The 27,594-nt window shown below is 39.5% G+C and overlaps 1 protein-coding gene across 3 annotated transcripts in view; it reads right to left on the bottom strand.

Annotated features, from left to right (window-relative positions):
• Positions 1-27,594, bottom strand: part of LOC125460895 (small integral membrane protein 29-like) — a 95,668-nt gene that overhangs the window by 25,823 nt on the left and 42,251 nt on the right. For 2 of the 3 annotated variants that reach the window (XR_009446860.1, XM_059652245.1), the window contains exons 2-4: positions 10,079-10,253; positions 5,422-5,791; positions 5,301-5,326 (exon numbers count right to left, since the gene is read on the bottom strand). Coding sequence is in view for 2 of the 3 variants with exons in the window: in XM_059652245.1 (XP_059508228.1) it covers positions 5,301-5,326; positions 5,422-5,535 (140 nt within the window). In the remaining variant the exon portion in view is untranslated. The remainder of the gene's footprint in view (positions 1-5,300; positions 5,327-5,421; positions 5,792-10,078; positions 10,254-27,594) is intronic. The other variant, XM_048549074.1, reaches the window with a different exon arrangement.

The raw sequence follows: 27,594 nt of genomic DNA, 5'->3' as shown, positions 1-27,594 counted from the left end.
GCAAAATTGTTTGTGAGGCAGCCAAACAACCTTGCAATGAACAGCTTACATATTGGTTCTTTGTTCATGTGCTTAACTTTCACTTGCATGGGTCTCAGAATTGTCATCCATAGTTTAATTCACACTAATACCACACTCCACCCTCAGTGCTTGTTAGGTGCCCTTTGTGTCAAAGATTAATGAACAACAGGGCATGGTGGGAGGTAGTTGTTTGCAGCTTGAACTCCTTACTTTCCTAGACTTACAGCAAGTGTTTCTTTTCAGTGCAAAGGTCTTAACTGAGTGATCATACAGTAATTTTTCTACCTTTCTGTTTCTATTGCCTCAGTTAGGTGTGATTTTGGCATGCAGTAACAGGCAATCAGATCTGTTGCCCCTTTCTTTTGTGTTGCGCATTTTCAAAGCCATTATTTTGGAAAATGGTATTGCAAGATATGTTACAGTTAACTTTTCATTCCAGTCTTTCACTCTCTACCCTCCCCATTTTCCATCACCAACCAATCATAGAATCATACAGTACAGAAGAGGCCTTTCAGCCCATCAAGTCTGTACCACCAAAAATACACTACTACCTAAACTAGCCCAATTGCCTTCAATGTTATGACACTTCAAGTGCTCATCTAAATATTTTTTAAAGTTTGGGAAGTTTCCCACCTCAACCACTCTCCCAGCCAGTGCATTCCAGATCCCCACCACCCTATGAGAACAAAAGGCTTTTCCTAAATCCCTCTAAATCTCGTGCCTTTCACTTGAAAATTGTAGCCCCTTGTTATTGGCCCTTTGACTAAGCTGCTTTGTATTCACCCTGTCCATGTCCGTAATATTGTACACCTCTATCAAATTCCTGCTCAACCTACTCTGCTCCAAAGAAAACTCAAGATTATCCAGTCTCTCCTCTCCTCCTCCTTTCCTCTTCCATCCCTTCGGTCCTTCTGTCCTACAATCTTCCCCTGTAGTTGGCCATCTCTTTGAATATTGCCTTTTTCCTGAGCTTACTTCCATTCAAACCTTCACCCTTACACGAGCCTAGTATATTTTTTAAACTCAGGGGTGTGAGTTTCACTGGCTGGGCCAGCTTTTACTACCCATCCTAGTTGCCCTTGAAAAGGCGGTGGTGAGCTGCCTTCTTGAATTGCTGCAATCCATCTGGTGCAGATACATCCACACTATAATTAAAAGGGAATTCCAGGATTATGACACAGTGACACTAAAAGGAAGGTGATAATATTTCCAAGTCAGGATGACGCATGGCTTGGAGGGGAACTTGCATGTGGTGGGGTCCCTACGTATTTGCTGTCCTCGTCCTTTTGCATGGCAGTAGTCACAGGTTTGGAACATGCTGTCTAAGGAGCCTTGGTGAATTTCTGCAGTGCATCTTTTGGATGGTACACACTGCTAGTGTGTTGGTGGTGGAGTGAATGAATGTTTATGAACGTTGTGCTTCTCAAGCAGGCAGATTTGTAATAAATGGAATCAAGTTTCTTGTTGGTGGAGCTGCCCTCATCTAGGCAACTAAATTCTTGCCAACCAAAGAAAAAGTTCTGAGGAAGAGTCACCGGACACAAAATGTTAACTCTGTTTTCTCCTCCACAAATGATGCCAGACCTGCTGAGCTTTTCCAGCAACTCTGTTTTTGTTCCTGATTTACACCATGTGCAGTTCATTTGGTTTTCACTTATCCTGACTCTCTGTTTTCTGGTAGCCAATCCTTTATAAGTAAACAAATAACCCTTAATCCCATGTGATCTTATCTTGCATATTAACCTTCCGTTCAACACCTAATCAGAGGTCTTCAGGAAGTCCAGATATACTACATCTGCAGGATCCCCATTATCCATACTACAGTTACATCTTCAAAGAACTCAAGCAAATTAGGCCAATACGTGATTTATACTTCATAAAAGAATGCTGACTCTGGTGGAGTTAGCTGATAACAGCTAGCCCAGTTCAGTTTCTGGTCAATAGTAACCTCCCAAATGTCAATAGTGGGGAATTCAGTTATAGTGATGCCATTGAAGGTCAAGGGATAATGGTTACATTCTCCCTTGTTGCAGGTGATTTTTGTCTGATGCTTGTGTGGCACAAATGTTACTTGGTGACTTGTCAGTCTAATCCTGAATATTGTTCAGTTTTTGCTTTATTTGGACATGGACTGTTTCAATCTCTTGAGGAGTCACACATGGTCATGCACATTGTGCAATCAAAGAACATTCTCTCTTCTGGCCTTATGATGGAGAGAAAGTCATTGATGAAGCAACTGAAGATGGCTGGGCCTCAGACAACACCCTGAGCGACTTATACAGAGATGTCCTACAGCTGCTGAGATAACTGATTTCCTTTAACCACAACTACTTTCCTTTGTGCCAAGCATGACTTCAACTAGCAGACAGATTTCTCCAGATTCCCACTGATTTCAGTTTTGCTAGGGCTCCTTAAAGTCACATTGTCAGATGTAGCCTTAAAGTCAAGGACAGTGACTGTCAATTCAACTTTAGAATTTAGGTTTTTTGTCCATGCTTGAAGTATGACCGTACTGTGGTCAGGAGTTGAGTCGCTCCGTGGGAAGCCCAAACTGAGTGTCAGTGAGCAGGTTATTGCTTAGCAAGTGTTGTTTAATAACGTTATTACTGACACGTTCTATCACTTTATTGATAATCAAGAGTAGATCGAAGGGGTGGTAATTGGATTAATCCTGCTTTTTGGGTACAAGACTCAGACTGGCAAACTTCTACATTGTTGTGTAGATGTTGTAAAAGCACTGGAACAGCTTGGCTAGGGATGAGGTAAGTTCTGGAGCACATGGCTACAATAATGTTGCTGGAACATTGCTAGGGCCAAAGCCTTTGCTGCATCTAGTGTCTCCAGCTGTTTCTTGACATCACATGAAATGAACTGAATTGAGTGAAGACGGGCACCATGATTCTGGAGACCTCTGAAGTAGGCCTAGAGAGATCATCTTTTACTCATTCAGGGAATGAGGGCGTCACTGGCTAGAATAGCATTTATTTCCCATCCCTAATTGCCCAGAGGGCAGTTATGAGTCAACCATATTGCTGCGGGTCTGGCGTCGCATGGAGGCCAGACGAGGTAAGGATGGCAATTCCTTCCCTAAAGGACATTAGTGAACCAGATGGGTTTTTCCAACAATCGGCAATGGTTGCAAATTCTTCAGCCTTGTGTTTTGCACTTACACGTTGGCCTCCCCGATCCCTATCTTGAGAATGGGAATGATTATGGAGCCTCCTCCAGTGAGCTCATTGTTCACCACCCTTCTCGACGAAAGGTTGCAGGGCTGCAGACCTTAGGTCAAATCTGTTGGAATTGCTCAGTCGTGCCTGTCACTTGTTGCTTATGCTGCTAGCTGGTAAATAGTTCTGTTTTGTAGCCAGGTTGACACATAGCACACTTTAATTGTGCTTTGTGGATGGTGGAAACTTGGGAAATGAGTTACTCACTGGAGAATACTGAGCCTCTGACCTGCTCTGGTAATCTCTGCATTTCCAGTCAATAGTAAGCAACAGGATGATGATGGAAATCAGTGATGATGATACCATTGAAGGGGAGTCAAGGGGAACTGAAATGAAAGGAAGAACAGCTCAACAATAATCCTGCACTTTTCTTAGAAAATAATCTTTTGAAGTCTGATTTTATATCAACAGCTATTCGATCAATCACAACATCCAAAATGAACAATACGCTCTCTAAGTACAATAACAATTATTTGGGAAATGATGCCTAATCAGATGAGAATGATTCATGATTAACCAGTTGAGCACCCTATGTTTGATGGTGCTTGCAGTTCATGTATTTGGTGTTTTGCTTTAGTAAGACGATATATTTCATGGTTGCCATTATTTCTACAATAAGACACTAACTCATTATCCCATATCATCACAAGTTGGAATCATCGTCTTGACAACCAGACTCTTATTCAAAATGACAGCCTCAAAACATGATCATTTCTGCACTTGCAATTTTGGATAAGGACCACTACGAAACATCACAACTCTCAAAGGAATGCCACAATGAAACCCTGATGGCCATCATGAAACATATTACAAAGGATAACCACCTCTCCAGTTGTAAAAATCCATGGTAGCAATGTTTGAAGGAGATAAAAAATTGAAAATGAAATTAAGCCAGAATGACTCTCACTCGAGAGTGCCATTTTTAGCTAACTTTTGTGAACGAAGTCATACAGGTAACCATGTTGACTTAGATTCTAAATTTAAAGAAACTTAGTTACATAAAAATATTACCAAAGCAATATTGTCCTGTCGATCTAAATATAGACCCTTAACAGGCTTTGAATACTTAGAATTGTTGTAGGTAGTACACTGTTTCACATCTTTTGACATTTGTATAAACAGTTCAGTTAATAACAGGATGCTCCACATCCTAAATGAAAATCACAGGCCATGTCTTCTCCTTTGTGCAATGTAATGACTCATGTGTGTCCAAATTGCTGCTGAGATCTTTCCTGTTTCATTCATAAGTAAGTCATGTCCATGGAATTATTAGGCAGGACTATGAAAATATGTTATATCTAAAGACAGAAGCCAGAACCAAAGCCCATTAAAACATATAACAATTTATCAAGGGTAAATAATTAAGAATAGAAAAGCATAAACTAACCAATATAATATTTAAAGCTGTTTGTAACTAAATTGATTTTAAGCTCACTGAATTTATTTGCACACGTTTCAATTTTCCAAATAAAAAGTTATCAAAAAAACGTACTAAGGATTTTTTTAAAAAATCAAGACAAACTGTAACTTGGTCTTTGATGAATCAACTGCACATTTAGCTCAATCACTTTTCATCAGGAAATCAGAGTTCTTCATATCCTGCAGGAAGGAAATGCTGGCAGTAGCTGCTGTCAGCACTGCACCAGGCTCGTGACTCCCTCTACTTCCGACATGTGGTAACCGCAGTCTTCGTGCACCACACTGATCTATTTAAAAGGCTATCTCTCCTTCACCTATTACCAGGTCAGTATCTTGGAACAGAAAACCAGCATTAATAATCGGCACATGGAAGTCTACAGGGCAGAAATGATATCAAAATAGAATCAATACACAGGCTATTTCTATGTTAAGTGCAGAAACTATGTCAAGTTTGTTGGATGATAATCAGAAATGAATCATAATTAATGACGTTGAAGTACTAAGTATCTCACCTTCCCTCTACCTTCCCATTTGCTGCCATGCCTGTCAACAAATATCTACACTTTTTACAACTAATCATGATGTAAGTGAACAAAATTATTTAAGAAAAATTTCCCCTTAAAATTGTCTTACCTGCGTCTCTTTCGAACATACTTTACCTGGCAAAAAAAAACAATAAAGACATATTAAAAGTATTACATGGTAAATCCATAAATTGAAGAACATGTTGAAAAGATGTTTTTAAAAATGTTACCACTACAACTGCAATGCCAATGACTGCTATAACTATAACAGGTATCAGCATGAACCCTAAGATTGATGCACTATGGTTACTGTCAGAGGGGGGGCTAGCTGTTTGATTGGGCATGACACTTTTCTGTTTGCTGATGTGTTGAAAGTAGGTTTTCTTTTATACTTCTGCTTGATTGCTAGTGTGTCTGAAAGTTTTTCTTAAAATTAAGTTGTGCAATCTTTTCATGGTGTATTGTTTGGAGCGTTGAGCACTGGAACATCCGTCATCTGGTCATCAGGAAAAATTCAAACAGAACATGAAGCGATCGAGATTCTTTGTTATTCTGTTTCACCCATGATTACGATGTGGTCAGTCAGCACCCTCAAATAGGCTAAAAATGAGAGAGAGAAATAATTTAAGACTTGTGCAAGATGTGGGTTTTGGAAAAAGATCTTATTAAACAAAGGTTAACCTATCAAGCACGGCGATATCCATTTCAACTTTTCAAATGCCATCATAAGTGGACAGAAGCTATAAATTTCAGTGACAGATCACATTCCAATGTTACACGCTTGCACTTAACAAGAAAGGAAAATTTTGCAGCTGTCACATTGTTTATCATTGCTTTGCAGGTAGGTTTAAAGTACGACATTTACTGTTCTTGCAGAGTTTAAACAAATATGTCAGCATTCTTATGGCTTCGATTGCAGTAATATTAATAGATTAGCAATTCTGAAGTCTGGAGATGGAGTGCTGCCAGAAAGAAAAGAGAAACTACGGTGACCTGAGGACTCTAGCTCTTAGATGTGATATCACTTTCTTTACACTGCAACCTTGCAACTTAACCACACCACTGGAATAAGAGTTTATACTGAAACATGTAATATGTTGACCCACAGCACTTCACACATCATGGATCTTCCATTTATAATCCCATCAAACAAATCTTTCTGTTATCAAATCAAGATTGTATGGTATTTGTAGCTGAGATCCACAGATGATTCAAGGAGTTTGAATTTATTCAGCCTCCTTATGTAGGAAAATACCCCAGGGTGCTTCACAGATGCATAATAAAGAAAATGAATGCAGGACCAAATAAAGGAACATTCTTTAGGCTGGCTAAAAGCCTGATTAAAAACATAAATGTTTTAAGGCAGGTTTTAAAGGAAGAGTAGGATGGAAAAGCAGAGGAGTTTAGAGAGAATTCCTCAGCATGAAGTCTGTGTGGTTAAGGCACAGATGCCGATATTGGAATAAATGCACAAGTGACCACATAGAAGTACAGAATGGGGGTGGTGGTGGTGGTGGTGGTGGTGGGGGGGGGGGGGGGGAGAGACACATAACTGTGTGCAACTTGTCACAAAATAAACTCAACAGAATATCAGACAGAATATCAGGTGACCTACAGTTTTGAGGATGAGGATATATTAGAATAGATTAGAATATTTGAGTCTGGTCGTTATAAAAGTCTGTTAAGAGGGGAGCTTCAGCATCAAATGGATTTAACTAGGGAAAAAAGTGAATAGAGTTATAAAACTGGAAGTAAATAATCTTTGTGCTAGAAGATATGGGGTCAGAAGCGCTACTTGGAATCAAGATACATGAAAGCTTCAGGAATACTTTTGTGTTTACTGGAATAATTAAATTCAAATCATTTGTGTTTTATTATTCATCAGATCCAATATTCTGTTGGGATTTTTAAAAAAAATTAGCTGTTGTTCTCTCATGAGCTCAGATGTCACATAATTGACTCTTAATTGTAAAATTTTGTCCTGGCTTCCAATATGGGGAGGCATGTTCAGCCCTGAAGTATCAACCAGTAAGTTAGCCAATGGCCACTGTATTAAATCCCAGCCAGAGAGGCTACTGAGTGATTCAGATCTAAGTAAATAGACAAAAATTGGGCAGGTGGGAGAGTATAATGTAGGAAAATACATTATCCATATAAAGGGATCTAGATGAAACAAGAATTTAGCATTCAGTTAACACAAACAATTAGGAGGCAAATCGATTTTTGCTTTTACTGCAAGAAGAAACATCCGGAACTCTTGCTATAACTGTAGAGGACACTGGTGACACTACATCTAGAATATGGTGTGTAGTATTGGTCCTTGTATTTGAAGGGGGATACATGTGTTCTGAGTGAATTTGCAAGGTTGATTCCTGGGATAAAGTACGAAGATGTCTTATGGGAATTGGTTCAGCAGGTTGGCCGTATATTCAACATCGTTCGGAAGAACAATGTGATTTTATCAAAATGTAAGATTCTGAAGTGGCTTGACAAGGTAGATGATGAGAGGAAGTTTCCTCTTGTGAGGGAACCAGGGGATATAGTTTCAGAATAAGGATTATTTGTTCAAAATTGAAATGAGGAGGAATTTCTCTCTCCGTGGAATCTCTACCTTAGACAGTTGTGGAGGCTGAGTTATTAAATATTCATGGTTGAGTTAGACACATATTTGAAGCACAGAGAAGGAGAGGTTGGGGAAACAGGGAAGAAAGTGGAGGTGAGGACAAAATCAGAATAGGTTTGATCTCAATGGATAGCAGAGCAGGCTTGAAGAACAGTATGGCTTACTCCTGCTTTTTTCTGCTATGAGATTCAAGGTTTACTCAGCAGACCTGTTCCCCAGTAGAAACTAAATTAAAAACATAAAATTAATCTTCTGGGCCTTTTTTAGCACTATCTTGTTCCTGCCAAGTACTGCATGATAGTAGAACTAACAGTGTCCCAGAATCCCCAGTCCTTTGCTTGCATTGCACACTTGGTCCTGATAACATAGAACACAGAACATAGAAAATTACAGCACAGTACAGGCCCTTTGGCCCTCGATGTTGTGCCGACCTGTCATACCGATCTCAAGCCCATCTAACCTACACTATTCCATGTACGTCCATATGCTTATCCAATGATGACTTAAATGTACCTAAAGTTGGCGAATCTACTACCGTTGCAGGCAAAGCGTTCCATTCCCTTACTACTCTCTGTACAAAATACTCTAAGTAGAAGGATGGGTTAGTAAATTTGCAGACGACATCTGTCCTATATCTTTCACCCCTCAATTTAAAGCTATGCTCCCTCGTGCTCACCGTCACCATCCTAGGAAAAAGGCTCTCCCTATCCACCCTATCTAACCCTCTGATTATTTTATATGTTTCAATTAAGTCACCTCTCAACCTTCTTCTCTCTAACGAAAACAGCCTCAAGTCCCTCAGCCTTTCCTCGTAAGACCTTCCCTCCATACCAGGCAACATCCTAGTAAATCTCCTCTGCACCCTTTCCAAAGCTTCCACATCCTTCTTATAATGTGGTGACCAGAACTGTACAAACTACTCCAAGTGCAGCCGCACCAGAGTTTTGTACAGCTTCACCATAACCTCTTGGTTCCGGAACTCGATTCCTCTATGAATAAAAGCTAAAACACTGTATGCCTTCTTAACAGCCCTGTCAACCTGGGTGGCAACTTTCAAGGATCTGTGTACATGGACACCGAGATCTCTCTGCTCATCTACACTGCTAAGAATCTTACCATTAGCCCTGTACTTTGCCTTCCGGGTACTCCTACCAAAGTGCATCACCTCACACTTGTCTGCATTAAACTCCATTTGCCACCTCTCAGCCCAGCTCTGCAGCTTATCTATGTCTCTCTGCAGCCTACAGCATCCTTCGTCACTATCCACAACTCCACCGACCTTAGTGTCGTCCGCAAATTTACTAACCCATCCTTCTACGCCCTCATCCAGGTCATTTATAAAAATGAAAAACAGCAGTGGACCCAACACTGACCCTTGCGGTACACCACTAGTAACTGGTCTCCAGGATGAACATTTCCCATCAACTACCACCCTCTGTCTTCTTTCAGCAAGCCAATTTCCAATCCAAACTGCTATATCTCCCACAATTCCATTCCTCCGCATTTTGTACAAGAGCCTATTGTGGGGAACCTTATCGAACGCCTTGCTGAAATCCATATACACTACATCAACCGGTTTACTCTCATCCACCTGTTTGGTCACCTTCTCAAAGAACTCAAAAAGGTTTGTGAGGCATGACCTTCCCTTCACAAAACCGTGCTGACTATCCCTAATCACTTTATTCTTTTCTAGATGATTATAAATCCTATCTCTTATAACATTTTCCAACACTTTACCAACAACTGAGGTAAGGCTCACTGGTCTATAATTACCAGGGTTGTCTCTACATAATCAGACCTTAATCTACATTGTTAAATTAGTAGCCTTCTCTCTTCCTGGGGTATCCTTCTCAACAGCTCAAAAGAACAAGTTCACATTGGGACAACAAGAAAGAAGTAGGATCACAGCAGTAAGCAGCTGTCACATTGAATTCCCTCCCTTCACAAGTTTTATGCCTGGCAAAGGCAATAAAATCCATACATTGCAGATAAAATAAAACTTTTGATTTAAAAAATATAGTGGAACAATAACATAAAAACAAATGTTTTCTTTCTCTCTGGCAATGGTTTTTTAAGGAAAAAGGACTCGAGAGAAGTGGAAACCAATATCTGACTATGAAAAAGTAAATCTTTGAAGAGAAAACAGTTCATGAAAACAAAAACAGAACAAAACCCCTATTTCACCTTACTTTCTTGGGGTGGTGTGAGGAGGAATGAAATACAAAGCTGGGAGTCATCCTTCCCATCATCTTGATAGTCCTTACCATGCAGACATTGTAGTCCACTCATTTGGAGTGTAAATGCCAGTGTAGATTGGTCCAAATGGCTTAATCTTGTGTAGTAGACTTTAAACAAAATCTTTGTAATTCACTTTTTACTGGGAAATGATTCCAAGAATTGCAATCACGTTCTTGTACCTCTTTCAAGTGGCTCTTATTCCTGTGTGAACATGGATATTCATTCTCAGGACAGATTTCAATGTTTTTGTTGTTATATGCTACAAAAATCACAGCAAGTATGTTCTCATTGCAAATCTCGACTCTTAAAAACCAATTGCAGAACCCTGCTCCTCTCTAACTGTGATAAACTAATGTGGCACATATCAAGGGTGGAATTTTGAACCTTCCAGGTCTGGATGGATTAGCTATTTACCAGACGAAATTGTCAATTTATCAGTTAAGCCTTGCTTTATTTTCTTAAATGACCATGTTTCAGTAAAGAAAAATTTAGGGAATCTCATATTTATCCAGTTTTCTAATATATCTTTCATCTTTGGCTATTACTCCATGATATAAACTACATCTGATCCCTGTCTGGATACTAAATTCTAATTTGCTTTCGCTGCAATCCACGTTTTAAAAAAAACACCAGTTGACAAGCTGATCTTAGAAACTCTGTGTGTATGAAACTACAGAGAAAAGGATGCCTTCATGGCATGCTGGGTTGTGGCAGAGTGATCTCTGCACTAACATAGGTTACTGTGTTAATATTTCAGGCACATGCATTTATAATTGGCTAATATTATGATTTGAAACATTTCAAATGTGAGCTGCTTTTGTAATATATGTAAAGACAATGCCATAACAGCACAAAGTTTAAACATAATTAGCTTGTTAACGTTAAATATTAGAGTAGCCCATTTGAGCATGTTGGCTTCAGTTCCAAGGGAAGTTCCAAGTAAACACAAAAAAATGTACTTTGATTTGAGTTAACTGGACATTAAAATAGTTTATATTTCTACCAGCACATTCTGCACAAGTTTTCTTCACACAATACAATTTATTTTTCTAGCTGATGACCGCATGAACATTCATTTTAGTGTGACTAAAGGGTTAGCAAAATTCGGCTGAAAAACTAATAGACTTATCCTGTGTGCAAATGAGTGTTCGTAGCCTATTTGTCAGGCAGTGATGTCTCCTGGTAGTAAGAAGGATAAACTAGACCTTGTGGATCATCCATTTTAAGGTTAAAATGGACCAGACATGCACCAGTCACCTCTATCAAGATTGACCACGAATAACAGAAGGTCAGGTTGTACATTTTTGACTTGTTGAATTGTTTACTTTATCTTTATAGCTAAGTAACTCTGAAAGTCTAAGAGTTGTATGGCAAGTGAAAATGAAGGTTGTTTTAAAAAGAGATGAGGAAGAAAAAGTTCTCTACTTATCAGATGTGAAGTTTATTTATCCAAGATAAAGAGCACTGAGTAATTAAAGGTCAATTTAATTTGATATGGAATGACAAACTCTAGACACAGATAATTAATCTTACAAATAATACCGATACTATTTTTTGACAATTCCAACCTTCACATCTGCTTTCAGTATCAATCATTCCCAGAACATTTTAATCATCTCATAATCTCACCATAATATGTAAATTGGTAAAGTAGGACCTACAGTTCATTGATCTTGTAATGGTTTACAGTTGAGCAAGGTGTAAGTTCTTTTTAAATTAAAAATTTAACAATAGGAAGATGCTATTATATTTCAAATTATTTAAGATATATAATTTTTCATTATAATAATTGAGATGTAATGAAAAAAATTATAATAGTGTACTGTCTTATATGTCACTTCTTAGAAAAAAATTATTAATCTGTAACCAGAACAGATATGCTAATTTAATTAAAATGTTTTCAATTGACAGATTGTGTCATAATTCCCAGCCATAATGTAAAATCTATAAGAATATCATTCATTAAGTTCAGTGGCAATGGGTCTAAAGAATGCAAGTATACGTACAGTTTAGAAGTACTATTGTTGTTAAATATTTTGGGCTTATTATAGACAGAAAAAGACAAAAGATAGAATTTTCATTATGGAACCTTAGTTTCAAAGCAGGCCTGGAAGTGGGTGTCACTTCTGCTCAGAGGTGGGACTAGTATTTCTCACACGATCACACAATTTTCAGCTTGTTATGTATGAATGCGAGTAGTTGCATGAGTAACATGGTAAATTTTATGATCTAGAAGGTGGGCAGGAAGTCTTCATCCCTACTCAGTCCTTGGCAGGACCTGGTAATGTATTAGAAGGGCACCTGAACAGGCATTCATGCATTCCAACCAGGAACAGATGCATGTGTTTGCCCCATCTTCCCCAGAAATGTTGCACAGCAAACAGAAATTAGCCCGTGAATCAATGACGCCTCAGTTAGGGTTTTCCTGTGGGCATTCCAGGAAAGCTTCCAGTTCCTCTTACCCAGGGATGCAAACAGGACACAATCCCCTTGACCTGTATTGGGTAAACCAAGGTGGTAGTGCAGGTCAGGACCTGTGAACCTCACAGAGGAACCTGAATCCAGTGCAGGAGGAATATGAATGATTTCCTGTATTTCATAAGAATAAGTGGTACTATTTACTCACTGCGAAATGACACTCAACATCTGTGCAAGGGCACAGGCACTTCAGATAGGATGATTATATGCAAATCTTAGCACCAGTGGAAGAATGGCAGCATGAGGTGGCTATCACAACATTTTACCAGTCCCTAGGCAGTGTGCTTTTAATCACTTACCTGGGAGGACTCAGAACCTGCCCTGACTATGCACACTCACAAAGTGCTTATTCACTCATTACAATGATTCTCAATCCATGTTTTTACCTGTCTGAAGGACAGGAACTCATCACAGGAGGGAACACTCCCAAACTGGTGGAGTACCAGACATCACATTAAAGCAAAATACTGCAGATGCTGGAATCTGCACTGAAAACAACAAATACTGGAGATCACAGCAGGTCAGGCAACATCCATAGAGAGAGAGGAAGCTCACGTTTTGAGTCTAGATGAGTCTTCAGAGCTGAAGTGAAGTGTGGAGGAGGTAGCACTTATGCTATAGCTGGCTGGGGGTGTGAGGAATTATTTAGATAGAGGAGTACGCATATTCACAAGCTAATTTCTCCTATCCATTCCAGGTAGGAGTGATCAAAACAGCAAAAGAAAGAGGAATCACCCTCCACTAAATCCCCCTCTACCCCCAAGTCTGCAGCTGTTCCACCAACTTGGGAGGATGGAATTTCCAAAATCTCAGAGCATGCTCCAGTATGATGTTCATCTGTGCCCTCTGTACAGAGACATTCACCTTGGTGAGTGTACTATTGTATTTGAAGTCCCAATCTGGTTGGCATATCAAGATAGACAGTTCAACAGCCAACAATGGAAGCTACAGCCAACATCTCTGACACTTGAAGGATTGCTGGAGATGAGCTTCCTGCTCAGCCCAAAGCAGCTGTGGCTCTGGCAAGGAAAGGATAAAAGCCAACTTGGAAACCTAGGTCCACCGCTTAGATATGCACCTGGACCTACAGTTTGTTCCTGTAGTCATGGTTGTAGTGCACCAATGTCAAGACAAAAGGGAGCTAGTAAAGCACCTCATTCTTCCTCCAGGTGCTGCTCCTACTCATGGTACCCATTGAGAGGTCAGATGCTAGGCATGTAAGATTTGTCTCAGGATATGCCAGAGGTGTTCTAGCCCTCTATCTCCCCTCTGTTTGCAGAGACCATCTGTCCAGTCTCTTAGTTAGCTGTGGCCTTCAACCCCTAGAAGGTGCCTGCCAAGTCACAGTCAACAGAGGTGCAGAACAAGCTGCCGTCCACCTTCCTTGTGGATATTGGGGCAACACCTAGTGGTCATGATTGGTAAAGAAAGGAGATGTTTTGAGGGCATAGATGTTCATTCAATGTTATTGTTCTGTAATGCTATAAGTATATCTTGACTACCCCAGACATCATTTTTTCCCTCAATTTATACTGCATATAAGTTTACTGTAGTTCCATTATGTCACTAGGTGCTGACATGGCTGGTTGAAATGAAAGTGAAGCATCTGTCCTATCAGAATGCAATGTTGTCAGTCAGCAACAGTCCATTTCTCGTACCGCATCATCAGCAAAAAGTGTGCCTAACATTGTGGTCATTAGCCGGCAAAGGGCAAGCTGTCTTTTGGAGATTGCAGCCATGTTTGCAAGATCAATTTCAGGGCCTTGTTGGATGTGGTGCCAGTGAAGCGAATTGGCCTGTGTTAACCACATTGTGGAGAATGCAGACACAGAGATAATCTCAATCATGAGTAATGAAAAAATATGACCAGGCTCAGCAGGGCAGAAAATTAAAGATCTTTTCCTTGGTTTGTCTCTCCATAGTTAGGCAAAATATTTTCAGAATAAGAACTGGGGAATACACTCTTGATAAATAAGGGAGGAGTGGTGGAAGGAAGAGTTTAGAATTGAAACTGTGCTGACCATAGTGTGGTTGGGACACTGCCACTGAGGATGCTCAACTAGTAGAACAGTAAAGTCAAAGAAAGGAAAGATCTCTGGGACAGTACAATGTTGGTGACAAAAAGTGACAATTCATATCAGCTATGATGTAGAAGAACTGTGGAGCATAATCCACAGTTGAAATGGCATAACCTGGCTTCGCTTTGGAATCTCTATATGTCCTATGTCTACCTTACAAAGCTTTCAGCAAAGCACAGTCCACATGTTGAGAAAATGGCATGGTGACACCTCAGCAATTAGACCAGGTTTGGTTGATGCAAGGCTGATATTCCTATTTTGCTCTGAAGTCATTGGAATACAGTGGTCTGCACAATGCTTGGAAAGACTAGGTGGTTCTATGCTGTTTACACCTCAAAGGTTCACAGTATCAGCATTTTAAGCTGAAAAGGACTCTTTTTACAATTAGGGATAAAAGTTAAACTTAGGTAACTGAAAGATGTGTATTCAAAAGAAGAGATAATGTGCTCCCAGGAAGCAGATTTCAAAATGTTCAATAGATGAAACAGTTGTCTATAGCTCACTCAGCCTGAAATCTGCTCTCAATAAGGTCTTCCCACACTTATCAGCTTCACTCGTAGATTATCTTGCTTTCTTCCTATCCTTAAGTGACCTCCTCATGACCATCATCTTCCCCTTCTTCACATGCCCTGAAGCTCATGGCTACTGTTGCTACTCCTCTGCTCAGGTTCATCCTCAGCTGCAGAATGGTCAAAAGGGCAGGGTTCATCTGTGCCAATGCACTGCTGGTTTCAGCAGATCTGTGAATATAGCGCAATAATGCGCAGTTGGCATGCTCGAGATTTGCCTTCCAAACCTACTCCATGACAAGTGCACTTCACCTAGCATTTTTCCTTCCCTGTCCTTCTCCTCAAACAGTATCCACTGTAGTGATGTCCATTTTGTGCAGTCCAGAAGACACCATCGCAGTCAAACATCAAAGTGCATGAAGACACTGTGCATTGCCCAGGGTACTTAAAGCATAATAGTATACAAGCCCATACATAAAGTTAGCTTCCCTTCACTGAAGTTGGAGCATAATTGATGATGCAGTGGGCACCCTGAACAAAATAAGCCAGGTTCAGACAACACAGAAATATGCTAAAATGCCATTTCTTCCACTCAATTTTACCCAATGGACAGTGCCCCACCCTTACTAGGTCATGCTCCTCCTTTCCCTAGAGTCTGGTATCTGAAGGCATGTATTTCTTGAGTGGGTAGAACTTAATTGAGAGTGAGCACTTAATTAATGATGTGCAAATTCATGCAGACAAGCTTTCCAACGCCAGCAATCCAGAAGGTTGACTCGTCTTTTAAGATCAGAGAATTTAATTTAATTTGACAGGATTCTGAATTTTTGACTCTTGCCCAATTAAGTTCTTCCAGCTGCCTTTCCTCATGCTTCCTCCACAACCAGAAGGTTCGTTCATAGTTACAATTCGAAATATTAAAAGCTTGGGTTGTATTCTCCAGAACAGATCAGATTGACATGAGATCTATGTGAGTTTTGCATATTGAAAAGGTTTAAGACAGGAAACAAAGAAAGATTTCCAATGGTTGATTGATCAGTAATAACAGATAATAAATATGCATCTCAAATTTAAAAAGCCTCTCGGTACTTCATAAAACAGGTATAAGAAAATGGTGGAGGAAATGAGTATTGAGAAGTTGTTTTAAGATGAAGTAGTTTATGAAGGGTGGTATCAATAGCAAAGGAGATGATGAACAAGTAGAAATTAGTGTGGGACAAGATGTGAGGAGCAGAGTTAGGGACAAGTTGTAATTCACAGTAAGTGGAAAAAATAGGAAGACAATCGTGGAAAGAATCAGAATAGTCAAATTTGGGAGTGACAAAGCCTTATATAGGAATCTGGAGAAGGAATGGACACAGGTGATCAAATGAAGATGGAGGTCAAAACTTATTACCAGTTGAGGAGTTGTTCAGAACTCTAAGACTGCAAACAATCTGGTTTAGCCTGATAAGATGCCTGGAAAGAGAGAAATAGGAAGGAAATGGAGATGGCCTTGGACAATAATTTTGATCATCCTGATCTTGAGCTGTAGAAAGCAGCAACTCATTCGAGATTTGATACCAGTAAACCAGTTTAACAGCATCATTTTGGGATCAAAAGTGGAAGTGAAAATCAGTCCAGTTTCTTGAGTATACATAAAAACTGACCCTGTAGGTAAGGATGAGGAGACATTAAGGATAGATCTTTCAGGGAAGCTGACAGCACCAGAGATGCAAGATAGACTATTGCTGCAGATGCACTGTAAAACGGGAGTAATTTCCATCCCGAGTTCCTATATTTTATAGCCTCTCAGTTGGAGCTATTTTTCTGCCTGTCGTCTCAGTAATTCGTATCTGCTCATACAAAAACGATTATAATTGGATTTTTGCAACTGTGAGCGAAGAGCATGTTATGGAATGTAAGCAATAAAGAACACTGAATATTTCTAAGTTATGTAAAGGTGAAATCATTAGCTGTGGCTCTCCCTCAGATTTTATTTGCTTCCCTTTAGCTGATCTTTTACTCAGTATCATAGTATAGCTGAAGTCAGAAATTAAAGAGTTAGGAACAATGCTAAAAACCAAGCTTAAAAATTTATGGAGATACAAACAACAACTACCAAATAGTTTTACTCTGATAGCTAGGCTAAGGAGACTACAATGCCCAACCAGCTACATTCGGTTGTGTGCATCTTAGCTCAACATAAAGGTTCACTTCTGGCATCCAATAAATCGTGCACAAAGCTTTAAGAATTTTAATGAGAGTTTGAATTAGTCATAGAACTTTAAGTTTTAGTGTCAATGGTTACAACTGAAGCTTGCAAATTACTTCTATAACTTCTTTCATGATATCAATCTCAAATGCAACTTTTTGGCATGACTGTGAATAATTATTGTCCTTATTTTTCACATTAAACAATTCTGCAAATCTACATAATTTACAGGTAACAAGATGACAATAAAAAAACTTGGGGAGTAAAACAAAAAATACTGAAGAACAGTGCAAATAACAAAAAGTACTGAAGAACAGTGCACATCCTACCATCAGAAGGTTTTATACAATTTTGTGGATAAATATCCAGTGACCACCTACTCTGCAAATCTGTAAAGAAGTTCAAGCATCAGGCTACAACATCTGGCAAGTTCTTGTGGATTATAAATTTCTTTTGGAAGTGAAAACCATATCCTGCATCAGGTCTCAGTGGGGTTTAATGCTGTCAGAGTACACTGGGTTTGTTTTGATCTGCATGCAGTAACACATATAGCATTCAGTTCTCACTAATAACATCCCAGTGTCTGGTGTGCACAAATCCAAAGACTTCTAATTAAAGGTTAGCTTTAACCAAATACAGATCCACAGTAAAACACATGCAAGTTATTAACTCTGTTAAGGAACTGCAAGTTGAGTGTGAAGGGTACTACAGAATACAGAAGCTTTGTAGTATTCATCAATCTGAAGATCAACAGCACGTTTTAAAGTTCCTGAACTTCTGTGTCAGCACATGCTTTGTAAGTACAGTGAATATAAACAATGTGTTCAAATGCATAACAAATTGCAAGATTATTTGTTCTATTTTAGAATATTTTGTCCATTTGTCAATTACTTGTATTGAATGATGAACAAGAATACTTCTAATGGATGTATTCCAATTTCATCTCTGTTGCCCCAAAAATCTCCTTCATAATTGCTAATGAGTCCAAGAGAGAGAAAAATGAAGCAACAATCTAATTGCTTGCAGAACAACTACATATTTGAAATAGTAAACATCTGAGCCCACGTGACAAAGCACAAGTTCATGATGAAAACCAGTCCATCTAGTTCCGGATCTTTACTGCACAGAGGCAGTGAAAGTTCCATTGTTTGATCCCGCTGTTAGTTTCACTGAGACTCTCCCACACCTTTCCAATAACAAACCCCATAAAACTGTTTGTGGAGGTGGAGAGAGAATGATTGGGTATGAAAATTCTGCAGGCACCAAGAAAAGCTACTACACTCTACAAGTGCCTGATCCTGAGACACAATTTGTGTGGGGTAATTTCAGGGTGTGGCTGGATATAAAGTCGGTGACAGACATTAAGTTTATTGAGGAAAAAACTTAAGGAATGACTTATGGATTAGTCAGCAATTTGCCTTATTTTGATCTCTGGACTCTTCAATGACTAACTGTATAGTAACCAATTTGGCAACATTTACAATCCCTTTAGTACTCAGGTCATCTGAACAAAAATGTTCAATAGGATATAGACCGTGAAATTCTAATTGAATAAAATTCAGTTATTGTCCTGTACTCAATTTTCTCATCTGAAGAATCAGACTACAAGAAAAAACAAAACTGACTGATTACAAGCTTCTATCAAAAATTTGATCAGCTTTTAATGAACTTCCTTACATATACTGATTTATTTTTCCCATATTAATTTATTACACTCGCCCTTTCAGCCCTTCACTCAATGCACTAAAGAATCATGTGCAGCTCTATAGATACATGCTCAGCTGAAACCAGAGATAGGAATTATTTATTTTTGAGCCTATTCAGACTATCCAATTATAATAGGCATCCCAAGTTAGTTCAACCTTGTCCTAACCTAATATAAAGTAGGGCTTTCAACAAGGGCTACCAAATAGTGAACAGAAACTCTGAGTGATCACCCCCTTCTCTTACAGCACAAAGATCCACAATGCCAAAATGAGCAGCATTCCCAAATTATTCTGATTGGAATAAGTTTATTCAGTAAAAGAAATAGGGTAATTGAATGTCACATTTTCCAAGTTCACCACATGGTACATTTATTACTGAAACTATTGGCTGGTTTACATGCATTACTCCACTGCAGACATAGATGAATATTGGTCAAGGAAATACAAAGCACAGTCTCCAATGCAACATAATAAAAAATAACTTTCCTAAAATAACTTTTAATTATCTTATTCAAATGTAGCAAATCTACAGAATCTTTTTAGTTCAAAAATAAACTTTATTCATAAGAATATCTTTATATACATACATAGTCAGTGAAGCCAGTAAAGTTTAAGAAATTTCTTAGGAAGCATGGTCTCAAATTAAAAGACTGGCCATATAAGACCGAGATGAGGAGAAAATGTCTTCACATAGAAGGTTATAAATTACTGGAATTCTGCTTCCTATTGAACTGTGAATGCTATTGTGCATTTTTCAAGCACGAGATCAACAGATTTTGGGGACCTAAAAAAGTCAGAAGGGAAATGGGAATTGAACAGGAAAGTGAAGTTGAGGTCATGATCTTAATAACTGGCAGAGATGGCTCAATGGACATAGTCCCGCTCCTATGTCTTATGTTTTCAGTATTAAATCTGTGAACTAAAATAATATCAGAAAATATACAGCAGATCAAAACGCATTATAAAAAGAAAAGTTGGCCATATTTGAAATATTAACTTTTGTCTGTAATGGACCAGAGGGGTCAGATAACAGGCAATGTTGGGCCATACCAAAAGTAAGATACTGAATACTAGATGCAGTGTTTTTGCAATATTTTCTCCTTTAAATTATAGAGAGGTTTTTTTGAAGTTAGGGGTTGGATTACTATACGTACAACAATTTGCACCTTACGTTTAATATATAGAAACACTGGAATATGATTTAGAAACAAGGAAGCTGGTCACAAGGGTTAAAGAAGATGAACAAAGGCATGATGGAAAAATCTAAGTTTTGAGTAGTTTTTGGAAGAGGGAGAAATATAGTAGGTAAAGATTGGAAAGTGAATTTTGAGATGCTGAAGTTTAAATTTTAAATTCTTTTTCTGGGATGATAAGATTTGACAGAAAGGAGGATGGCGTTGTAAACCAGAATTAGAATAATGGAGAGCAAGTGTCCAGATATAGCAAAAAAGATTATAGTCATAGGGCAGAGAAAATTTATGGTTCAATTTATGTACAAGGGTGAAAAGTTTGAAACCGTTTGCAATCTTGATGTCATTCGATGTTGAGATGAGCTTCCAACCACACACATCCATCACAGAGACTGTCTATTTCCAGAGACTATGCCTTGCTCCATTCAACCACTACTAAAAATCTAATTGATGCCTTCATTACATGATGGCTAGACCACTCGAACTGATTCCAATTCCACCCTCCATAAGCATGTTGCCATCTGAAATGCTGGTGTCCATGACCGAACTTGCACAAAAGCATGTTCATCCATTATCCCTGCTCTCAGAATCCTAAATTGGCTCCTAGCTAATCAAAACCTCAACTCTAAAATTCTCATTGATACTTTTAAATCCCTCAACGATTTGCATCAGCCTGACAACCCTCCAAAACATATTTTTGATTCTCTAATTTTGATTGTGAGCATCTCTAGTTTTAGCTGCTGACCATGTCTTCAACCACTGGGTCCTAATCACTGGAATTCTTTCTCCAAATTTCTTCACCTCCTTTCTCTACTTTCAGAAACTCAAGATTTAGTTCATTAACCAAGCTTTTGCTCAACAGCCTCATAATCCCGTGTGGATCAGAATCAAATTTTATTTTAATGCTCTTGTGAACTGCTGTTGAATGTTTTATTACATTAATGGTACTAAATAAATAAAAACTGGTCTTAAATTCAAAGCACTGATAGGTAGGAAGCCAATGGAGGTTACAGAAAATAAGGTACTATGGAAGTGGAGCTTGGTCCAGAATCGAATGAAAGTAGTAGACTTCTCTGAGTTATTTGGATGTAGTAAGAAGATACTATACAAGTTCAGCCCAAACGTGTAAGTGTGAATGAATGTTTCTGATCAGGGAATACATCGTTCCAGTACTTCATGGCACATTTCTCTCACTTGCCTCAGGATGGTGGCAACTATCCTCTAAAGTATCTATCCATGCGCATAGCAATCCTTAGATACCAGCAAGCACCTACATATTACATTTCCAGGGTTGTAAAATCAAGGGAAATTTCCCAGTGAAAACTAATGTCATCATCTAATGACTTTGGACATCCTTTATAGGTAGTAAACAGGAGCAGAAAGTGTGGTTAATTTTTCCTTTCCCTAAATAAGAATAATTACTGTCACCACTAATGTCAGAGCATTCAGCACAATCCAGAGACAGAACGGACGTTCTTGGTCTAGGTGACTCAGTACCACATAAGCCAATCAGTCATCAAGCAAAACCAGTCGGACATTGTTCTATATGTAATGTTGAATTTAAAAAGAATTCTAAAGAACGTAGTGTGTTGTAAGAAATCAAAAATCTTCACTAAGTTGGCAACAACCATTATTTTGAATGCAGCAGTTCATGTTGGTTTTGAAAAAAAGCTTCGTGAAAAAAATTGCATAATCTGACTGTTTGCACACTGAATGCCAAAAATACTGTGTATCATTTCCTATAAGATCACTCATCCTTCCTCTCTTGGAAACGGAAGCTACTCCCCCAAATTTTAACTTTGTCAAAGGGAAGACATGATGGGATGAAGTCAAATACTTCACTGTGAAGAATGTAATTTTTATTTTCCAGGAACCAGAATCCTAATATCCACATAGCAATTTGTGTACTCTTAAATATTTCCACACAAGCTTATTTTAAGTTAAGTATGTTCAAATGTCCAGACTGCTTTTTAAAAACACATAATGAATTGCAATTACAAAATGTTTTCCTGAGACCTCATTCTATAGAATAAAAGGGGGACTAAATCAAAGTAAAATGACTCATACAACACCAAATTTAAACCAGATGGCCACAAATATTAGCTAACAAAATCAGATAATTCAAAGGTCACCATAGGTTTTAACTAAATGAAGACACCCATCACAGAGTTACTGAAAAAATATATCTGAGCTTTAATCATGAAGTGAGAGGAAAGCCAGAAGAAACAAGTATGAATGATATGCATTTATAAGAGTTTATGTGATTGTCATTAAAATCTTTACAAAACACATAATTTATAATCTTTTTTATGTTTCACCACCAGACAGCTCAATACAGATTTCACTGTGGCAGACTTTATTTCTCAGGTAAACAGGATTTCTTTTTATTGCTCAGGGAAAAGGATTAGAGTGTTTTACTCCAGCTGCTAGCTACTCAAATATTTCTTGAGTAGCCCAGAGTTTCCCATTGAAGAGCAACTCTGATTATAGACTCGTGTGGTACAGGAACCCCAAACCACAGTTTTGCGGCACTATGCCAAGTTGAAGATTACTTTAAGTCAAAATAGCTAAGGAAAACTTTTTACCTAAAACAGCTATCATACGAAAATGATTTTTTTTTTCACTCTCAGGGCAGTGGGGGAAAAGAGAAAATAAATGCTCACTCTAATCATTTCACGTTTATTTTCAAAATAGATGTTCATCCACTGAGTCATTAAAAAAAGCAAATCTTTTTAAAAAGTCAACTATGTATCTGGCATAATCATTAAACAACTCCTATTACAGATAAACATTGCACTTAATACTATCTTAAGGAATGAATAACACATGTCTGTATCATGTTTTTGTTTCAAAACAAGGAGCTGAATCTTGCATTTTTTTGATCTGAGTTGCATCCAGATTTTTTTCCTGACAGATTTCTGATGTGAAGCCTAACTATTTTTCTTGCTATACCTTACCAAACCCTCCTGATTAAATACCTACCCCAATCATATAGTATCGTCCTTGTCCAATTCTGACCCCATCTTTGAATTCACTGTTCCTGGAACAATTTACAATTTATCTGCTAAAAGTCTGGTATTCCTCGCGTCCATGTCATCTTTGAAAAGCTGCAGTTACTCAGACAAGCACGGGTAATCTGGCATTGTCCCTCGCTGGCAATGTTATGACAGAGTAGCCATAAAGCCATGCTGTTCCAAGCACATAACTGTTACGGCTGATACTTCCTCGCACACATGAACTTATTCTCTCACACAGAACTGCATAATTTACATTTTTATCTGTCCATAGGTATATCCCATGTGAATACCATCTAAGTCAGCATTATCCTGTTCCCAACGGCCACGGCAGATCTGTGACCTGTCATCATCCAGTGGGGCACATCACATACAGACAAGCAAGCAGTCAAATCCAAACATGAGTTTGTATTTGCAGACAGCAAGGACAAATACAAACAACGAGTAGAGACTGCATTTCAACGATGCATACTAGATTCTGACATCAGGGCCAATGAAAATTTTACAGTCTATGTTAGTCTATGGCACTCAGCTATTATCTATTGGACATGAGAGTCAATGAGGTTCTGAGCGCTATAAGCCATACAGTGCAGCTGAGCTCTGTCGTGCACAAGGAAAGCTTCCTCTGCCTCAATGTTCTTGTCCTCCTTCTTGAAAGACTGCTGCCACTTGCTACATTTCTCAGCACATCGCTTCATTTCCTGCCCCAATTATTCAAAGCACAGTACGTCAGGATGACATGGAACACACTGTCCAGACTATTCTGGACGGCCCCCATCAAACTCGTCCAAGCAGCAGAACCTCAACTTCAACAGCCCTATTGTCTGCTCCACTACAGCCCTGGTCAAGGCATGGGTGGCATTATATCTGGCGCGCTACATCAATAAGGGAGTTGCATAATGGTGTCATGAGCCATGGTCACTGTGGGTAGCCCTTGCCCCTTAGTAGCCAGCTTTGAGAGGCAGCTGGACCCTCAAATGAACTGATACATGAGAAATCTCCAGGATGTAGGTACCATCACAGCTACCAGGGTAGGGGGTAAATGCCTCCAAGAGTGGCAACAATGATCACAGATAACTGAACATTAATCGGAACCTTTTGTAGTTGATGAATTCCATGTTGTTGTGATACAACCCTCTGTGGGCAACACGTGCATGGACAGTGGCACCCTGCACCTGAGGGAAGCCAGCTATGCTCCTGAATCCTACTACCTGGGCTGTAGCACTGACCTCATCATGAAGAAATTAAATGAACTGGTGTGATCTTGCATAGTTTTTGACTCTGTCACTGTCCGGATGCCTAACTGAAAGAACCCACACAAGTCATTCATTGCTCCCTGGAAGAAGTATACTAGTTGAGTACACCAAGAGAGGGTGGCTTCCCACCCCTGCAGCGGTCAGGTACTGCTCCAGTATTCAGCACAGTTCCCTCACCTTATCCTGGGACACATGGAGCCACAATTCTGCATCTTGCTCCTTCCCAGGAAACTGACTCTGGGCCAGAAAACTCTAGCCTCCTGCGGACCTCACACATCCTGAGAGGCCCTGCGGTTGTGACCTCTCTTTGAGTTGGGTGTACATCACCCCCCATGGCAGCTTGCTACTGCTCCTCAGCTTGCCATCAGCCCTGGTCTTCATGCATCAGCCTTCATCTTGTTATGAAGTCAGCCACAGTGAACAGCATCCCATCAAAAGCAGGATGCAGCACTCTCCGTGAAAATGATCAACATGGGAACTGAAGGAGCAAAAGAGGTTCTTAGATTTCAGAAGAGACTTTTATTTTCTATTCATTTGTGGGACGTGGGCTTCACTGGCTGGCCAGCATTTATTGCCCATCCCTAGGTGCCCTTGAGAAGATGGTGGTGAGCTGCTTTCTTGAACTGTTACAGTCCACCTGCTGTAGGTTGGCCCACAATGCCATTAGGAAGGGAATTCCAGGATTTTGACCCAGCGACAGTGATGGAACAGTGATATATTTCCAAGTCAGGATGGGGAGTAGCTTGGAGGGGAACTTGGAGGCAGTCGCATTCCCATATGTCTGCGGTCTTTCTGGATGGAAGTGTTTATGGGTTTGGAAGGTGCTATCTGAAGCCCTTTAGTGAATTTCTCTAGTGCATCTTGTAGACAGTACACACTGCTGCTACTGAGCATCAGTGGTGGAGGGAATGGATGCTTGTGGATATAGCGCCAGTCAAGTAGGCTGCTTTGTTCTGCATGATGTCAAGCTTCTTGAGTGTTGTTGGGGCTGCACTCAGCCAAGCAAGTGATGGGTACTCTACCACAATCCTGACTTGTGCCTTGTAGATGGTGAACAGGCTTTGAGGAGTCAAGAGGTGAGTTACTCACCGCAGTATTCGTAGTTTCTGACCTGCTCTGGTGGCCACTGTGTTTACGTGGTGAGTATAGTTGAGTTTCTGGTCAATGATAGCCCCCAGGATGTTGATATTGGGGGATTCAGTGATGGTAACACGATTGAATATCAAGGGGTGGTGACTGGATTGTCTCTTATTGATGATGGTCATAGCCTGGCATTTGTATGCCACGGATGTCACCTGACACTTGTCAGCACAAGCCTGAATATTGTCCAGATCTTGTTGCATTTGGACATGGACTGTTAAGTATCTGAGGAGTCGCAAACAGGGCTGAGCATTGTGCAATCATCAGCAAACATTCCCACTTCTGACCTTATTGTAATCATTGGCATACCATGCAAATGAAGGCTGCATTAACTTCTCCATACAGTGAGATGCTGCATCCCGATTACAGGAACAAGTAACTATCATTCGTCCACATTCAGCCTCAGCATGTGCAGCAGCTTGGTGAAGGCGTAACTCTGGCTGTGTGAACAGTCATCATAAAGGGAATGCCTACAGTATTCCCAGACTCTTCCTCATGTCAGACTCACATCAACCGCTCAACTTCTCATTGCATTCAGTTCAGACCATTGTTAAACTTGACAGACAATGAAGCAATGATGTGCGGTCTCGAGGCACCCTTGGAAATTGGGCTAATAATGTTTTGCCTTTGGCCAAGATTGGCCTTATTTAATGTCACTGCTGTTAACTTCAGCATCATTAAGATGCCAAATGTTCAACCTGCAAGCACCAATGGCAAATCACTTTCACCATAATCCGGCACCTATGTACTTTCGCTCTGTATGCATTTCGCAAACAGGTGATGAAATGATTGAAAATTAAATGTAGCTAGGATTTGCAGATGGCTGCTACATGTATTTGATCCTTCAACATCCTAACATTCAACAAACGTAAATCCTGCGCTTTCAGATATCAGCCTGATAATTACTGCCCACTCTGGCTGTTAGCCCAGCAATTTTCTAGTAACACTTCACATCTATACAATGGAAAAGATAGCAAGAAACATAGTTCAGGGTGGACATCATCAGCACCTGGCTTCAGTTGTTCATCAGGAACTGCCACCCAAATCTTAATCACATTGTAACTGTACCTGCATCTACCACTTCCTCTGGCAGTTCATTCCACATATGAACCACCCTCTATGTGAAAAAATTGCCCCTCAGGTGCTTTTTAAATCTTGCTCCTCTTACCGTAAAAATACACCTGCTAATTTTGAACTCCTCCACTGTAGGAAACGACATTTGCTATTCATCTTATTTATGCCCCTCATGATTTTATTAACCTGTATAAGGTCACCCCTTAACCTCCAATGCTGCAGTGAAAATAGTCCCAGTTGATTCAGCCCATCCTTCTAACTCAATCCCTCCAGTCCCAGAACATCCAGATAAATCATTTCTGAATCCACAACAATTTATTAATCCTCACCTATCAAAAAGAGGTCGCAGCATTATGTTCATCCACAAGCTATATTAAAAGTTCTCTCTCTCTCTTCTAATTAGTAAAAATATTCATTGAAAATACTTTTGAGATTTACCTTTTGCTGTTAAAGATGAGATTCAATGTTCCTTTTATATCACCACATATCCTTAACAATTAGGAACTTTGCAGCCTGCCCTGTTCCCAGGTCTGTAATACAATTCACTAAGCAACCAGGATTTTTGCGAAGATTAATTGAACCTAGGAGCAGAAGTAGGCCATTTGGCCTAACAAGCCTGCTCTACTTTTCAACTAAATCGTAGCAGATCTGTCACAAAGCTGTTTTGCCACACTATCTCAATATCCTTTGATATCTTGAACATCTAGAGATCTATTGTTCTTGGTCTTCAAAATATTCAATGATTGAACAATAACAGCTGTATGGGGTGGAAAATCCCAATGATTCATCACATTCTGAATGAAAAAGAGATGATTCCTCATCTCTGTTTAAAACAATCTAACTCTTAATCTGAGACTATATCTCCCGGTTCTAGACACTCCAATCTGGGGAAACAGCCTTTCT

This window comes from Stegostoma tigrinum, chromosome 18 (genome assembly GCF_030684315.1).
Source record: "Stegostoma tigrinum isolate sSteTig4 chromosome 18, sSteTig4.hap1, whole genome shotgun sequence".
In the NCBI taxonomy this organism is placed as follows: Eukaryota; Metazoa; Chordata; class Chondrichthyes; order Orectolobiformes; family Stegostomatidae; genus Stegostoma; species Stegostoma tigrinum.
The sequence above is the reverse complement of the archived record's forward strand: the minus strand, read 5'-3'. Positions and strand labels throughout refer to the sequence as shown.